The sequence below is a fragment of the Erythrolamprus reginae genome, chromosome 8 (assembly GCF_031021105.1).
Source record: "Erythrolamprus reginae isolate rEryReg1 chromosome 8, rEryReg1.hap1, whole genome shotgun sequence".
NCBI classification, from domain to species: domain Eukaryota; kingdom Metazoa; phylum Chordata; class Lepidosauria; order Squamata; family Dipsadidae; genus Erythrolamprus; species Erythrolamprus reginae.
In genome coordinates this window covers 44,343,412-44,361,797 of record NC_091957.1, presented here as the reverse complement: position 1 = coordinate 44,361,797, position 18,386 = coordinate 44,343,412, and the positions used below count along the sequence as shown (strand labels likewise).

The 18,386-nt window shown below is 40.3% G+C and overlaps 1 protein-coding gene across 2 annotated transcripts in view; it reads left to right on the top strand.

Annotated features, from left to right (window-relative positions):
* The window catches only part of F8 (coagulation factor VIII), a 62,389-nt gene that overhangs the window by 39,354 nt on the left and 4,649 nt on the right, over positions 1-18,386 (top strand). For both annotated transcript variants that reach the window (XM_070759810.1, XM_070759808.1), the window contains 8 exons: positions 1,328-1,540; positions 3,617-3,845; positions 5,498-5,674; positions 6,536-6,652; positions 8,106-8,177; positions 10,330-10,415; positions 11,787-11,942; positions 15,565-15,709. In XM_070759810.1, coding sequence (XP_070615911.1) covers positions 1,328-1,540; positions 3,617-3,845; positions 5,498-5,674; positions 6,536-6,652; positions 8,106-8,177; positions 10,330-10,415; positions 11,787-11,942; positions 15,565-15,709 — 1,195 coding nt within the window. The remainder of the gene's footprint in view (positions 1-1,327; positions 1,541-3,616; positions 3,846-5,497; positions 5,675-6,535; positions 6,653-8,105; positions 8,178-10,329; positions 10,416-11,786; positions 11,943-15,564; positions 15,710-18,386) is intronic.

Sequence of the window (18,386 nt, the reverse complement as noted above, 5' to 3'; positions counted from 1 at the left end):
ATATTTGCCTTCTTTGCAATCTGCAACTCAGCCAACTGAGACCATCAAGGTGAAAATTAGTTCTAAGATGAAAATATTGGATAACCATCTGACAACTTCTTGATGAGTGGCAGGATAAAAAATGGCTCTAATTTAGAGTAACAGAGTTGGAAGGGGCACTGGAGGTCTTCTAGTCCAACCCCCTGCTTAGGCAGGATACCCTACAGCACTTCAGACAAATTATTGTCCAACATCTTCTTAAAATTTTCCAATGTCGGAGCATTCACAACTTCTGGAGGCAAGTTGTTCCACTGATTAATTGTTCTAACTGTCAGGAAATTTCTCCTTAGTTCTAAGTTGCTTTTATTATTATTATTATTTATTAGATTTGTATGCCGCCCCTCTCCGCAGACTCGGGGCGGCTCACAGCAGTGATAAAACAGTATATAATGACAAATCTAATATTAAGTCTAAAATAACAATTTTACATTAAAAACCTAAAAAAACCCCTTATATAAAAACATACACACAAACATTCCATACATAAAACTACATAGGCAAGGGGAGATGTCTCAGTTCCCCCATGCCTGATGGCAGAGGTGGGTTTTAAGAAGTTTACGAAAGGCAAGGAGGGTGGGGGCAGTCCTGATCTCCGGGGAGAGCTGGTTCCAAAGGGTTGGGGCCGCCACAGAGAAGGCTCTTCCCCTGAGTCCCGCCAGCTGACATTGTTTAGTCGACGGGATCCGGAGAAGGCCAACTCTGTGGGACCTAACCGGCCGCTGGGATTCGTGCTTGATTAGTTTCCACCTATTGCTTCTTGTCCTGCCCTGAAGTGCTTTGAAGAATATTGATTGATTGATTGATTGATTGATTGATTGATTGATTGATTGATTGATTGATTGATTCATTCATTCATTCATTCATTCATTCATTCATTCATTCATTCATTCAATTTTTATGCTTTTGAAAGAGAAGGGAAAACGTCCTCAGCCAAGCACAGGTCTGGTCGAAAGTCGAAGTTGTCTGAGAGAGACTGTCGGACTCTAAAGCGAATTGTTAGAGCGGATCGCAAGACCGCAGCTCCTAAAATCACTGCAGAGCTCAATAGACACGTACAGAACCCAGTTTCCGCAAAAACTGTTCGAAGGGAGCTTCACAAATCTGGATTTTCAAGGTGTTTCAAGGTGTTTTGTCCATCCCCTGTAGGTATAACATATCCAGAGCGTAGAAGGAAGAAAAATTCAAAAAATTTCTACTGGTTTTGTGTACCTGACCATACCTGTAGGAGCCCATCACTCTTCCTCACCCTTCTCCTAATTCTACTTCCTGTATTTCCCCCTCATATTAGGTGACTTTCAAAAACATGGCTTCCCGACCTTATTCTTTCCATTCCAACTTATTGCCATATGAGGGGAGCCAGGAAGTTGGAGAACACCACCGTCCAGGAGCTGTTCAGCCCAACCAGGTTCGCCAATACTCCCTCAAGGTGTTATCCGAAATGGCTCCCAGTTCCAGTGAATTTGACTGCAAAGCCTGGGCCTACTTTTCCAGCGTCAACCTGGTAAGCGGAGAATTCTTATTTTTTAGCAGTGTTACCGATATCAGATGTTTAGGGATACAGCAACCTGGAAAAAAGCACAGATTAAGCACCACAATCTCCGTTTGGGTGAATTCTTTTTTAAAAAAAAAAGATATGTAAAAGAAGTTAGGAAGGCTTCCGTCAAATTTAAAGTATGTTTTTCAATCTTTAAATGATGCAAATAAGGGAGAAACGTGAGTTTTTGAAAAATAAATAAATTCCAAAGAAGGGTCATTTATAATAAGAGATATATAGCCACTGTACCTACCATATTTTTCGGAGTATAAGGCGCACCAGAGTATAAGACTAGCACTTCCTCTGCTGCAGGGAGCAATGACAGAAATCAAAGGCTGGCTGGCAAGGCTTTTAAAACTACTGTATTTTTTCGGAGTATAAGACGCACCTTACTTTTTGGGGAGGAAAATAGGGAAAAGAATCTGCTTACCAGATATTCATCTGGGTAGAGTCCTTAGTCTGGTCAGCTTCAGCACATTATTTTATCCCCTGGTAAGGGCTTTAAAAAAACCTTATTCAGAGAGATTAACAATGAAAGAGCTTGCAAGCCAGTGAGATCTGGGTAAATCATTAGCACCTGGTTAGGGCTGGAAAGAAACATTAGAAGCAAGTAGAGCAATAAAAAGAACTACAAAGACAGGGTTTGGAAAATATTATTGACAGAGAGTAAGAATGAAAGAGCTTGGAAGCGGGTAAGAGCTGGGAACATTGTTAGCACCTGGTTAGTCTAGAAAGAAACATTTGGAGCAAGTTAGAGCAATGAAAAAAAACCTGCAAAGACTTAGGGCTTCGAAAACATTCTTTGTAGAGAGTAGCAATGAAAGAACCTGCAAGGTTCCATGGACAGGTGTGGACCTAGTTAGGGCTGGGGGGAAAAAGCTTAGAAAAAAAAATCTACATTCAGAGTATAAGACGTGTTGTGGTTAGCTCTGGCCCAGCTCCTGCCCCAAGCAATGTGGAGGTGGAGGTGGGGGAGACATCCACATGCCGCAGGCCTTTTTTGCTCCCAGTAGAATCTGCCGACAAAGTCTCCTCTGACCAAGGAAGCGTGAGTGACAGGGAAGAGGGGAGTTTGGCAGACAGCCCAGGAGGAGATCAGTCATCTGTATCATCCCTGGATTCTGAACAAGAATTAATGACACATCCACGCATGCGTAGATGCATAGGAGACAACAACTGAAGGATTATTACAAGAGAAAATGAGGCCACCTGTAGTTGGGTGGGGCTGCTGTAATTAGTGCTACAGATAAAAGTGAAGCCTTGTGTTTTAGCCTCATAGCAGTTTATTTGATTCATTGTTTCATCAAGATCGTGGTTTTTGCTCTTCAGGATTGTGTGTGTGGACTCTCTGGACTTTAGAATTGGACTCAATTTCCCAGTTACTGGGTGAGCAATTGGACTGCATTTACCCTGTGTCTTGTGTGTACCAGAAAATCCCTTTGACATTTAAAAAGGGAGCTGTTTCTGTTTTTCTGTTTATAAAAACTTTTGGGTTTTCCTTTTATTGTGTGGTGTGTGTCTTCCTGGATTGATTACCCTGTAATTACGGGTGGTTGAGACACACCGGCAGAACAAGACGCACCTGAATTTTCAGCCTCTTTTAGGGAGGAAAAAGGTGTATCTTATACTCTGACAAATACGGTATAGTGAAATAATAACTAATATGATAATAAAATGACTTATAATAAAATAGTTTGGTTTATAATAAAATGGTGGTTGATAATACAAAGGTGGCTTATTAACTAAGCTAGCTCGTTTGGTGCAAATTAAGATAAGCTTGACTTAAGCCTATTATATCTTGGTTGCAAATTATACAATTGCAACTGTAAATTGCAAAGCCAGCATTTAAGCCAAATATATTAACATTCAAAGAAAATAATAAAAAAGACAATTTCAAGGATGTTCCAATGGTAAACAAAAACACCAGCAAGCACCTTCTTGGATTCTCTGAATGAAAGTTTTTCTTTAAAAAAAAAAAAAGACAGTTCTAAAGCAATAATATTCTTTTTTTTCCTGCTTGTCTTCTTCTCACTTCTGTTCCAGGAAAAAGACCTCCATTCTGGACTGATTGGACCTCTGATTATTTGCCAGGCTGGAGTTCTCCGCACCACACACGTCAGACAATTGTCTATTCAAGAATTCTCCTTACTCTTCACCATCTTTGATGAAACCAAGAGCTGGTATTTTGCTGAGAACTTTGAAAGGAGCTGCCCGCCTCCTTGCCGAATCCAGATGGACGATCCTGGCCTTAAAAGCAACCACACCCACTATGGTAAGGACCTTCCTTCTATTTCTGCTATTTCCTGCTTTTCTTTCTACTATCCCAAGGAAATAGTTAAAAAAAACCCAAGCAAATCAACTAACCAGTGAAGGGCTGCACATTTTTTTACTACCACACTGTGGGTGTGGCTTATTTTGTAGGTGTGGCTTGCCAGCCATGTGACTAGGTGGGAGTGGCTTGGTGGTCATGTGCCTGGGGGTGGCTTAAAGGTCATGTGACTGGCTCAAAGGTGGCCAACTTGACGTCACTCCCGTCAAGGGTTTAGGTTAGGGTTCCTGGCCTCTCCTCGTCTCAAAGAGATAGAATTTCCCTATCTATTTATTATTACTGAACATCCAAAATATACTACTGTACATACATATTACACCCAGGCACACAAAAATATACATTATCTACTATATGTTCAGTTGGGCTCTCTGGTAGACTCCTCCTACAAATTCACAGGTACAAATTTCACACACACACACGTCTGAAAATTCAAAACAATGTTCTTTATAATGAAAATTCACTTAAACCAAGCCCTCTTTTGGTATAGCAAAGAGCACTTGTCTCCAAACAAACTGGTAATTTGTACAAGTCCCTTATCAGTTCTGTGATACTTAGATTGCAGCTGTGAGGCAATTCACAGTCCTTCTTCTTTCACAAAGTGAAACACACTTTGCCCTGGTTTAGTTTCAAAGCAGGGAAAAATCAGCACACAAAAGGTCAAAGTCAGTAAAGCAGTAAAGCAGTCACGAAACACAAGGATCAGATAATCCTCCACAATGGCCAAACCCACAGGCTGCTATTTATAGCAACCTCACTAATTACCACAGCCCCACCCAACCACAGGTGGCCTCATTTTCTTTGATAATAATCTCTCAGTTGTTGTTGCCTATGCATCGCTCTCCGCAAGCGTGGCTGTATCATTAAATCTTGTTCTGAATCCAAGGAGGAGCTAGATAATTGATCTCCTTCTGAGCTGTCTGCCACACTCTCCTCCTCCCTGTCACTCATATCTTCTTGGTCAGAGGAGCCTTCATCATCAGATTCCACCGGGGGCAAAACAGGCCTGCAGCATGTGGATGTCTCCCCCACATCCACAGTCCTTGGGGCAGGAGCTGGGCCAGAGCTAACCACAACACTATATAAAGTGTATGTACACACACATGCACGCACAGCTCTTCTGAAATTATACACATTCAATCTCATTTACTGCGATAGGAAAAACATATCCTGAGGAAAAAAGGGGGAAAAAATCAATTTTTTTCTACCGGTTCTGCATACCTGACCGTACCTGTAGGACCCCATCACTGGAACTAATCTCCCAAATACAGATGACTTACAACAGAACAGAACAAAATAGAATATAATTTTTTATTGGCCACACAAGGAATTTGTCATTGAGGAGGTCACCTCACCTTCCTCAATTATATTTAAGATTCTAAATAGCTAATTAATGATAATAATAATAATAATAATAATAATAATAATAATAATAATGAAGAGGAAGAGGAAGAAGAAGAAGAAGAAGAAGAAGAAGAAGAAGAAGAAGAAGAAGAAGAAGAAGAAGAATTTATTAATTTATTAGATTTGTATGCCGCCCCTCTCCGAAGACTCGGGGCTATATTAAATCTGAACATTCTCCATTCTTTTTTCTTCAGCTATCAATGGTCACGTGAGAGACACCTTGCCAGGCCTGGTGATGGGTCTACATCAGCGAGTCAGGTGGTATCTGCTGAATGCAGGGGAAGACATCCATGCTGTCCACTTCCATGGACAGGTGTTCACCATCCGAATGGCGGAGGAGTACCGTTTGGCCGTCTATAACCTCTTCCCTGGTAAGGCACAGTATGAGTGGTTGAAGCTCTTGCCGGTTCATGCCTGAATTTAGTAAGAACAGCTTCTTTAACCATAGAGTGATAGCCTCATATGTCCTCTAGTTGAATCCTCTACTGCTCACTTTATTTGAAGCCGCTGTGTCTCTCAACTTCCGCGACATTAAGGTACGTGGACTTCAACTCCCAGAATTACCCCGTAGGTGTCATACATTCTGGGAGTTGAAGTCCACACATCTTAAAATCACTGAGGTGGAGATAAACTGATCTATAGAGCTATAAAAAAGCTTAAAATGAGACAGGATTTATTTTTGTCCTATTTGACCTCTCCTCCCTTTATTTCCGGGATGAAAATGGATGTTAAAATCCATTTACTTCAATCTCTTTCACAACCCAGAAAATTGCACAACTAGATTATTCTTGGTAGATGGTTGTCCAGTCTCTGCTTAAGCAGGACCTGATCAATGGAATACAACTTGCAAAAATAAACCAGTGTGGAATCAACAATCCACTGAAGCTTCTTCTTCTTTTTCACCTTCTCCTTCTTCTTCTTCCTCTTCTCTTCTTCCTCTTACTTAACTTTCCCTTCTCCTTTCTTCTCTCTTCTCCTTCTTTTGCTCCACCTTCTCCTTCTTCTCCTTCTCCTCCTTCTCCTTCCTCTTCCTCTTCTGCTTTTTCCTCTTCTTCTTTCTCACCTTCTCCTTTCTTCTTTCTCCTTTCTTCTTCTCCGCCTCCTTCCAAACCAGAAGGAAAGTAAGTAGATTTCACCCCTGCCTTAAAGATATGTGAAATCTTGTTCCATAAAACTATGGAAACAGGAGAAGCAACGTGTTGATTGTCTATTATTCTTGTATCTTCGGGAAGGGGCCTTTGAGACGGTGGAAATGAGACCCTCCCATCCTGGAATTTGGCGAGTGGAATGTGCGGTCAGTGAGCATGAACAGGCAGGAATGAGTGCCCTCTTTCTGGTGTACAACAAAGGTAAGAAACTGAGCCAATCTTTCTTCCTAACTCAATAACAAAACTCTTCAGATAGTCCTTGACTTAGGACAAGTCACGTAATCATCACTTGAAGTTATATCCAATCTAAAAAAATGAAACCCTACGAGACTAGACTTTCAGTCCTGGGCCTAGAAAGTTGAGAACAAGATCTAAGTATTGCCCACAAGATCATATGCTGCAACGTCCTGCCTGTCGGCGACTACTTCAGCTTCAACCACAACAACACAAGAGCACACAACAGATTTAAACTTAATATTAAGTGCACCAAACTTGACTGTAAAAAATATGACTTCAGTAACCGAGTTGTCGAAGCATGGAACTCATTACCGGACTCCATAGTGTCATCCCCAAACCCCCAACACTTTACCCTTAGATTATCTACGGTTGACCTATCCAGATTCCTAAGAGGTCAGTAAGGGGCGAGTACAAGTGCACTAGAGTGCCTTCCGTCCCCTGACCAATTGCTCTCCTATATCTCCTATACCTTTCTTCTATTCCTATATCTCTTCTTCTATTCTTTCATTGATATGTTCTATTACTATACCTTCTTTTATATTTCTTAGATATATTTTACTATGAGTATCTCCTCTATAACCTTCATCATGTATTTTACTATGTGTATATAGATATATACCCACTAAAACTGACATTGTGTATTGGACAAAATAAATAAATAAAATAAATAAAAAACTTACCGATAAGTTCTGGAAGTTCTAATGATTGCACCTCGCACAGTCATGTGACCACAGGCACTGGCAACATGGCGGGTCAGGTGGTCCTCAGCTTACAACAGTTTATTTAGTGACCGTTTGAAGTTATAATGGCATTGGAAAAAGTGATTAATGCCCATTTTTTTCATATTTACAACTGTTGTCACATGAGCAAAACTCAGATGTTCTGCAGCCGGTTCATATTTATGACCATTGCATTATTCCAGGATCCTGTTTTGTGACCTTCTGACCAGCAGAGTCAATGGGGAAACCAGATTCGCTTAACAACCGTGTTACTTATTTAACAACGGCAGAGATTCACTTAACAGATAAGAAAAGTCACAAAAAACTCACTGAACTAATTTCTTACTTAGCAAGATAAATTTGGGGCTCCACTGTCGTCGTAAGTCGAGGACAACTTGTACTTATGAAGATATGTAATGTCTCATGGTCATGTGGTCATTTTAATGACATTTTTTGCCCAAAGCTGGCAGTTCCTTCCGGGTTTTTTTTTTGGCGAAACCACATCCAGAGAGAACCATTGGTTTGATTAAGGACCGCAACATTCGCTTAAGAACCATACAGCATTGTCGTTTTACTTCCGCCATATTGTCTTAAAGTCCGCCACCAACCACCCCCACCCCCCAAATAAATCAGAGCGGACATGTGTTCACTGTTCAACAATTACTAGATCGCTGTATTTTTTTACGCTTTGGTTTCAGATTGCCAGAGTCCTCTGGGCTTAGCTTCTGGATATATTACTGACTCCCAAATCACGGCTTCAGAACACTATGGTGAGAACTAGAATCTTGATTTCTTCTCTGATTGGATTCTATTTTTGGGGTTCTGTTAAGAAAAGAGGGGGATTTTATGCAGGGATGGTCCATCAGAATAGAGCTGGAAGAGACCTTGGAGGTCTTCTAGTCCAGCCCTTTGCTCAAACAGGGGACACTGTACCATTTCAAACAAGTGTCAGTCCAATCTTTTCTTAAAAACCTCCAATGATGAAGTCCTACAACTTCGGAAGGTAAACGGTTCCATGGGTTAATTGTCTAGGAATATTTAATTGTGAAAAAGGCTATCAAATAGTTAATGAAATCATAACATGTGATAAAAATCCAAGAGACCAGGCATAACAAAAAAGGAAAAACTTTATTTTGAACAAAGTCAAAAGGAAAAATCAATATGCATATTGAGACCATAGAGATCACGGAAAGCAGTCCATGTGTCTCTAGGGTAATTTGCCAATACAGAATACAGCTATTTTATACATTCTTCATTGGATTATTCATATCCCTGTTTCTTCCCATTTCCTCCCATACTTGGGGCAGTGAGACAGCACATTCACTGAACATATTTCTCCTTTTTGGTTTTTTTTTTCGGGACTTGTCTGTTTTTACAGAACCAGGATTTCCTAAAGCCAATTAGGACATAGGGCCTTATGATTTTTCTTACATAACATTAATAATGATGATGATGATGATGATGATGATGATGATGATGATGATAATAATAACAACAACAACAATAATGATGATGATAATGATAATAATGATAATAATGATGATAATGATAATAATGATAATAATAATGATAATAATGATAATGATGATGATGATGATGATAATGATGATAATGATGATGATGATGATGATGATGATAATGATAATGATAATGATGATGATGATAATAATTATAATAATGATGATAATGATAATAATTATAATAATTATAATAATGATAATAATGATAATAATGATAATGACGATAATGACGATAATGATGATAATGATGATAATGATGATAATGATGATAATGATGATAATGATGATAATGATGATGATAATGATAATGATGATGATAATGATGATGATAATGATAATAATGATGATAATGATGATAATGATGATAATGATGATAATGATGATAATGATGATGATGATGATGATGATGATGATGATAATGATAATGATAATGATAATGATAATGATAATGATAATGATTATAATAATGATGATAATGATAATGATGATAATGATGATAATGATGATAATGATGAAAATGATGAAAATGATGATAATGATGATAATGATGATAATGATGATAATGATAATGATAATGATAATGATAATGATAATGATAATTTATTACATTTGTTCTTCCCGCAGCACCCACACGCTCTCCCTCCCCTGCCCTATCCCTTACCACTGCGCCTCTCTGTTGCAAGTATCCTGGCTGGGGGGGGGGGCTGGCGGGCTCGAGCCTTGTTCTTCCCGTGGTGCCTGCGCGCCCTCCCACCCCTGCCCTGGCCCTTACCACCACGCCTTTCTGTTGCAAGTATCCTGGCTGGAGGGGGGGGAGAGAGACTGGTTCTAGCCAGAGAAAAAGGAAGAGAGAGAGAGAAAGAGGGATAGGAAGGGAGGGAGGGAGAAAAAGAGAGAGGGAGAGAGAGGCAGGAAGGGAGGTAGAAAAAGAGGGAGCGAGAGAGAGGCAGGGTAGACGAAAGAGGAAAGGAAGGGAGAAACAGGAGAGTTTTGCTGGTTGTTTTAGTTTTAATAGTAATAGATTTTGGTTTTGTTTTATTAATAAAAAAGAAGGTAATTTATTTATTTATTTATTTAATTTATTTAATTTATTTATTTATTTATACATATATACATACATATATACTTCTTTGCCGCCCAGTCCCGAAGGGACTGCCGCTCAGACACTATACTTTTCCACCCACACTGAAAAAAAATTAGAGGGAACATTGGCCCATAGTGTAGTAGTAAAAAATTTGGCAACCCATCACTGGTTAGAACCCACCCCTGGTAAGAACCCCTTAAAGGCTTTGGCCTTACGGTCCAATTCAAGGTCCACCTCAAAGGAAAAGCAGGCTGTTGAGAGCCACAGCTTGCCAAATCTTCATGTTCTAGTCGCTTGTCTTCTTTCTTTCGATCCAAGGTAAATGGGTTCCCAGCCTGGCCAGATTAGACAATTCTGGGTCAATCAACGCTTGGAGGAGTGACCAAAAGAACTCCTGGATACAGGTAAGCTTGTTCATTAGGATGCAGAGGTTCTACAGGTTAAGAACAAATGGGCATAATAGGATGTATAATTATCAGGTCCCATTCTTCTTTTGGACAATAGAGAAAGTGAAAGTAATCCATGAATTGACCTTGTAGTCCACACAAGAACTAGAACTTGTAGTGCAATTAAAGATTAGCAGCTTTATTGCACTTGAAAGTCTAAAGGAGTGTGCAGAGTGAACTCTGAGTTGTCAAAGATACACATACACAGAGAAAACGTGGAATTCTAGCAGATATTTATTCATTTATTTATTGGATTTGCATGCCGCCCCTCTCCGCAGACTTGGGGCGGCTAACAACAGCAATAAAACAGCATATAATAGTAATCCAATACTAAAACAGTTAAAAACCCTTATTATAAAACCAAACATATGTACAGACATACCATGCATAAAATTGTAAAGGCCTAGGGGGAAAGCGTATCTCAGTTCCCCCATGCTTGGCGGCAGAGGTGGGTTTTAAGCAGCTTACGAAAGGCAAGGAGGGTGGGAGCAATTCTAATCTCTGGGGGGAGTTGGTTGCAGAGGGCCGGGGCCGCCACAGAGAAGGCTCTTCCCCTGGGTCCCACCAAGCGTTTAGTTGACAGGACCCGGAGAAGACCTACTCTGTGGGACCTTACTGGTTGCTGGGATTCGTGCAGCAGAAGGCGGTCCCGGAGATATCCAGCTGATAGTCCAGAGATACGAGTAATGGTTCAGTAATTACAATCCAGATACATTAAGTGTATAAAATATTATTTACTTTGGCTAATACCTTAGTCAAGGACAGTTTTAGTCATACACAGTTAAATCAGACAATACATATACCTTACATCTTATTTGTTCAGCTTACAAATACATAAACTAGCATTTAACACACAGTTCTTACTACAGCAGTCACTGAGAACATAATAGAAATAGCAGAGACAGAGAACGCCGCTTCTGGCTCCCTCTTATGGCATTCCATAAAACTAACTCTTAAAGCTATAGTGTTTCAATACATTTAAGCAAACATTGGCTTTTGCACAGGCGCATAAGCTAAATCCTACACCAGGTGCACACAAGCGCCGGGTGCATGCACGCTCTTGCACTCCCGGACTGTTCCGGTAGTGCCAGGATTGGTGGCCCACCACTGCCCACAGCCCATTTTATCCAGCAGAAGCACTGCCAGATTTAAGCATGCTGTGGACCAAATCTGGCACATGGCCCTTGGATTTGACACCACTCCTCTACATGGTAGGCTTTTTCCAAAGTGTGTGGAGTCCATGATTGCTGTATTGAATTTAGAACTCTGGGAGGTGCAATCCCAAACATCTTTTGTTTTCCAAAAGAAAAGAGTGTCCTTGTTCTCCAGGTGGACTTGCTCCAACCCAAGATCATCCATGGAATAAAAACCCAAGGAGCTCGGCAGAAATTATCCAACTATTACATCACCCAGTTTGTCATCTTCTATAGTCTGGATGGAGAGAATTGGAAGAGTTATAAAGGCAATTCTACCAACTCTCAAATGGTAATTATTTTTTTTTAGTGATTCTCTTGTAATCAGAAAACAAAACAGACAGTTTGAAAATATATTAATACAGTTGAGAAAGCAAACCATCATTTCATGCTAGAAGGCATCTTTAAATACTCAACCCATAAATAAAAGCAGACATGTTGAGGCTGCAAATCTTTAAATTTAGTACGTGCAAAGTTGAAGAGCTGGTTTCCACTTTTAATTATCTCCTGATGATTGCAATAATAACTATGAATTTAATACATCTGGGATGGGAAAGGCCTTGTTAAATCTGATATTGCAGTTGTCAGATAATTCTTCAAGCTGTGAAGAAGCCTTAAGCCGAAAACATTATAGTTGGGGTAGGGGAAAAAGGCTAAATAGGATTAGTTGTGCCTGAGAAAGAATGCGAGAATAGCTATGTTCCAATCTTCATTTAACTACTGTGAAAGTAGAACAAATCAAAAATATAACACGGCAATTTGAATAATCTGAAAAGAATGCAGTGTTTGTCAATGCAGAATGTGGACTTGCTTGGCACGGGACTTCAGGGGCTTCTATGGCTCACTTTATACATGCTGATAAATGGGATGCATATATCAATGACCAACAGGAGGTGGCAGTGCATTATCTATAGCAGGACTATTGGCTTCTGTAACAGCTTTGTTGTTTATTCCATCCGTGAATCTTCCCCTTCACCCTGCCAATGGAAGGATACTGCAAAATCTCCGATCTCTCCCCATTCCAGGGGAAGGATACTGCAAAATCCCCCCCTGGAACGGGGAAGGATACTGCAAAATCTCCAATCTCTCCCCATTCCAGGGGAAGGATACTGCAAAATCCCTCCCTGGAATGGGAAAGGATACTGCAAAATCTCCAATCCCTCCCCATTCCAGGGGAAGGATACTGCAAAATCCCTCCCTGGAATGGGGAAGGATACTGCAAAATCTCCAATCCCTCCCCATTCCAGGGGAAGGATACTGCAAAATCCCTCCCTGGAATGGGGAAGGATACTGCAAAATCTCCAATCTCTCCCCATTCCAGGGGAAGGATACTGCAAAATCTCCAATCCCCCCCCCCATTCCAGGGGAAGGATACTGCAAAATCTCCAATCTCCCCCCATTCCAGGGAAAGAATACTGCAAAATCTCCGATCTCTCCCCATTCCAGGGGAAGGATACTGCAAAATCTCCAATCCCTCCCCATTCCAGGGGAAGGATACTGCAAAATCTCAGATCTCTCCCCATTCCAGGGGAAGGATACTGCAAAACCTCCATTCCCTTCCCACTCCAGGGGAAGGATACTGCAAAATCTCCATTCCCACCCCATTCTGGGGCCAACCAGAGGTGGTATTTGTCAGTTCTCTGAACTACTCAAAATTTCCACTACCGGTTCTCCAGAACCTGTCAGAACCTGCTGGATTTCACCCCTGATTTAAACCTGACTGCGTTTTTTCTCCATGTTATATGTGTGTGTGTGTGTGAATATATGCATAATGATTATCTTTTGAGAGCAGAATGCAATGAGATTTTATTTTAAGCTGCCCCAAGTCTGCGGAGAGGGGCGGCATACAAATCTAATAAATTTTATTATTATTATTATTATTATTATTATTATTATTATTATTATTATTAATGTATGCTGACTAGGGTACATTCAAAGGGATAATAAATATTCTATTCTATTCTATTCCATTCCATTCCCTGTTCTGTTCCGTTGCTTCATCTGCGATATAAATAATCTGCTAGGCACTTAATAATAAGATAGAAATCACAATAAAACATCCACCGTAAGGCAAATTAAGAAAGATGCATGCAATACTTGAGCAAACAACAAAATTGATAACACAGTAACAATCACAGCCTCAAGGTTCAATTAACAATTAACGAGAAGCAAATCTTGATTTGATCAGCAAAAGCTCCCGGGAACAACTCACATTTTACCATCTTCTGGAAAGAAGTCAAGCCGGGCCAAATTATTTAGCTGAGCTTGGCTGAGGCTAGAAAGAAGCTAAGCAATAGCAGCGGCACTTAAACTTATATACTGTTTCATAGTGCTTTTACAGCCCCCTCTTTACAGAGTCAGCATATTGCCCCCAACATTTTGGGTCCTCTTTTTGCCCACCTCAGAAAGATGGAAGGCTGGTCACCCTTGAGCTGGTCAGGATCGAACTGCTGGCATTGTGCAGAGTTAACTCTAGCAAAAGCTATAGTTAACTATAGCTTCACAATGCTTTACATCCCTCTCTAAGCAGTTTACAGAGTCAGCATATTGCCCCCAATATTTTGGGTCCTCCTTTTACCCACCTCGCAAAGATGGAAGGCTGATCACCCTTGAGCTGGTCAGGATCGAACTGCTGGCATTGTGCAGAGTTAACTCTAGCAATAGCACTTAATGTACCACTTCACAATGCTTTACATCCCTCTCTAAGCAGTTTACAGAGTCAGCATATTGCCCCCAATATTTCGGTCCTCTTTTTATCCACCTCGGAAAGACGGAAGGTTGATCAACCTAGAACTGGTCAGGATTGAACTGTTGGCAGTGGGCAGAGTTAACAATAGTGGCACTTATATACCACTTCACAGTTTTTTACATCCCTCTCTAAATGGTTTACACAGTCAGCCGATTGCCCCCAACAATCTGGGTCTTCATTTTACCCATCTCGGAAGGATGATGTGTTTGATCCCATCCTTGAGCTCAGCCAAGTTATCAGCTAGGACCCAAGCTCATATCTACCAGCAGAACCAAAGCAGGACCAAAACTGCCATCTACCAGTTTCTAACCTTGACTTAACTACTACATCAGACTGGCTCTGATGCAAACCAGCAGTTCCTCACTCTTACTGTTCATCCCAGGTTTTATGCAGAGCCCCTAATAACAGCTCTTGCCCTCCTTTGCATCATCATCCTCATCATCTTCATTTAACGACTTCCATAATCCCTTGTGGGGTAGAGCCTGGGTAACTGAATGGAGCTAACAGAGTGTTTTACTGGCCGGATGCCCTACCCTGTCGCCAATGCGGCATTTTGTTCAACAGATATATTCTCATTACGTCTAGGGAGAGAAATATCTGCTTCTACCTGGAAGGTCTTAAGCATAAAACGTACCAGGAAAGACTTAATGAACTCAATCTGTATAGTCTGGAGGACAGAAGGAAAAGGGGGGACATGATCGAAACATTTAAATATGTCAAAGGGTTAAATAAGGTCCAGGAGGGAAGTGTTTTTAATAGGAAAGTGAACACAAGAACAAGGGGACACAATCTGAAGTTAGTTGGGGGAAAGATCAAAAGCAACGTGAGAAAATGTTATTTTACTGAAAGAGTAGTAGATCCTTGGAACAAACTTCCAGCAGACGTGGTAGATAAATCCACAGTAATTGAATTTAAACATGCCTGGGATAAACATAGATCCATCCTAAGATACAATACAGAAAATAGTATAAGGGCAGACTAGATGAACCATGAGGTCTTTTTCTGCCATCAGACTTCTATGTTTCTATGTTTCTACCTAGGGTCGAACTCACAGCCTCCTGGTTGCGAGGGGAGAAATCTACCTCTAGGCCACCGTACCACTCCTCTTTTCCTCTTATGCATACCCCAATGTAAACCAAGCTGCTTTTCGCTTCTTTGCCTACAGACATTCTCTGGAAATGTGGATGGGGTCAGCGTGATGGATAACGCCTTCGACCCTCCCATTGTAGCCCGTTATCTCCGTCTCCACCCAACTCACTTCAACTTTCGCAACACCTTGAGGATGGAGCTGCTGGGCTGTGACCTGAACAGTATGGAATTAATGCCTTTCCTTCTTTTTTCCATTCGTAGGATGGTGAGGGTGGTTGAGGCAGTGGGGTCTCAGAAACTAGGGGCCTGGAGGCTAAAACATATGAAGAATGGTTGCAAGAACTGGGCATGGCTAGTTTAATGAAAATAAGGACCGGGGGAGACATGATAGCAGTGTTCGAGTATCTCGGGGGTTGCCACAAAGAAGAAGGACTCAAACTATTCTCCAAAGCACCTGAGCATAGAACAAGAAGCAACAGTCTGCAGAGAGAGGCGGCATACAAATTTAATAAATAATAATAATAATAATAATAATAATAATAATAATAATAATAATAATGATAACAGGTCGAAACTAAACAAGGAGAGAAGTAACTTAGAACTAAGGAGAAATTTCCTGACAGTCAGAACGGTTGATCAGTGGAACAGCTTGCCTCCAGAAGTTGTGAATGCTGGAAGTTTTAAAGCAGATGTTGGATAACCATCTGTCTGAAGTAGTGTAGGGTCTCCTGCCTAAGCAGGGGGCTGGAATAGAAAACCTCCAAGGTCCCTTCCCACTCTTGTTGTTGTTATTATTGTTATTATTGTTGTTGTTATTTTTTATTCTTATTCTTATTCTTATTCTTATTCTTCTTATTATTATTATTATTCTTATTCTTATTATTCTTATTCTTATTATTCTTATTCTTCTTATTATTATTTCTATTCTTATTCTTATTCTTATTCTTATTCTTATTATTATTTCTATTCTTATTCTTATTCTTATTCTTATTCTTATTCTTATTCTTATTCTTATTCTTATTCTTATTCTTATTCTTATTCTTATTCTTATTCTTATTCTTATTCTTATTCTTATTCTTATTCTTATTCTTATTCTTATTCTTATTCTTATTCTTATTCTTATTCTTATTCTTATTCTTATTCTTATTCTTATTATTCCTATTATTATTATTTCTATTCTTCTTCTTATTATTATTATTATTATTCCTATTATTATTCCTATTATTATTATTATTATTCCTATTATTATTATTATTATTCCTATTATTATTATTATTATTATTATCATTATTATTACTAACCTACCAGAATGCACCTAGGTCTGTGATGGCAAACCTATGGCACGTGTGCCACAAGTTGGACACAGACCCATATCTGCCGGCACATGAGCTATTGAACTAGCTGATCTCCAGCATGATTTTTGGCTTGTGCGGAGGCTCTGGGAGGTCGATTTCAGCCTCCAGAGGGCCTCTGGGATGGTAAATAAATAAATAAATAAATAAATGAATGAATGAATGAATGAATGAATGAATGAATGAATAAATAAATAAATAAATAAATAAATCCCAGGATGCCTCAGCCAAATGGTGGACTTCAACTCCCAGAATGCCTCAGCCAGTGTGGAATTCTGGGAGTTGAAGTCCACCAGTCGTACAGTGGCCAAGGTTGGAGATCCCTGGTCTAAATGACTATATTATCAGCCTTTCTCTGCACCCAAGATATAATGAATTCAGCAGCACCAGGAGACCTTCTCTGGAAAGAAAGTTCCAGAGATAGTGTGTTAGGCAGAAGTACCAGGTCCATCTTGGTGTGAACGAAGAGACAGAGTCCAATTCTTGTGTCTAGTTGTTCTGGTGTGCAGTGTTCTATAGCGTCATTTTGATGGTAGGAGTTTAAACTATTTATGTCGAGGATGTGAAGGGTCTGTAAATATTTTTCCAGCCCTCTTTTTGACCTAACCATTTTTTTAATGTTTTTCCCACCTAACCAATAAAGTCTGCAATTCTGTTATTTGTTATTCTTGTATTTGTTAGGTTTGCAAAAGACAGTTTAGCTACCTATCTTGTAAGAGCCAAAGGCAGCCTATTTAGTACTTTCTTTCTCCATTTTTCACCAAAGCAATAACTCTTTGAGATAACTAAGAGAGAACGACCTGGCCCGAAGTCTCCGGGGAGCATCTGTGGCTAAGGTTGGACTTCAAGTTAAGTCCCAGTTCAACCTCTTAATCACTCCATATCACTGGCTCTAGTACTGTACTCGGGAGAAAGTTCCATGTGTTAACTGCTGAGCAAACAAATGTAAGATTGCATGGTTAATAAGGAGGTAAATGACGAACTTTGTAGCGGGTAAAAATAGTATGATTTTAAAAATCAGGGTAAAAGGCCTGGTTCTGCCAGAGGACCTGGAGGTGGGATGGAGCCTATTAAATGCCTCCTGTGATGTGTTGTCGCCGGGTTGGAGAGATGGGAGATTATTATATTATTTTATTAATTTAGTATGAGATTATTCTCTTTTATTAGTACAGTGATACCTTGTCTTACAAACCCCTCGTCATACAAACTTTTCGAGATACAAACCCGGGGTTTAAGATTTTTTTGCCTCTTCTTCCAAACTATTTTTACCTTAGAAACCCAAGCCGCCGCCACTGGGATGCCCCGCCTCTGGACTTCTGTTGCCAGCGAATCACCCATTTTTGCGCTGCTGGGATTCTCTTGAGGCTCCCCTCCATGGGAAACACCACCTCCAGACTTCCGTGTTTATGCGATGCTGCAGGGGAATCCCAGCAGTGCAAAAACGGGCACTTTGCTGGCAACGGAAGTCCGGAGGTGGGGTTTCCCAGTGAGGGGAGCCTCAGCGAAATCACAGCATCACAAAAACACGGAAGTCTGGAGGTGGGGT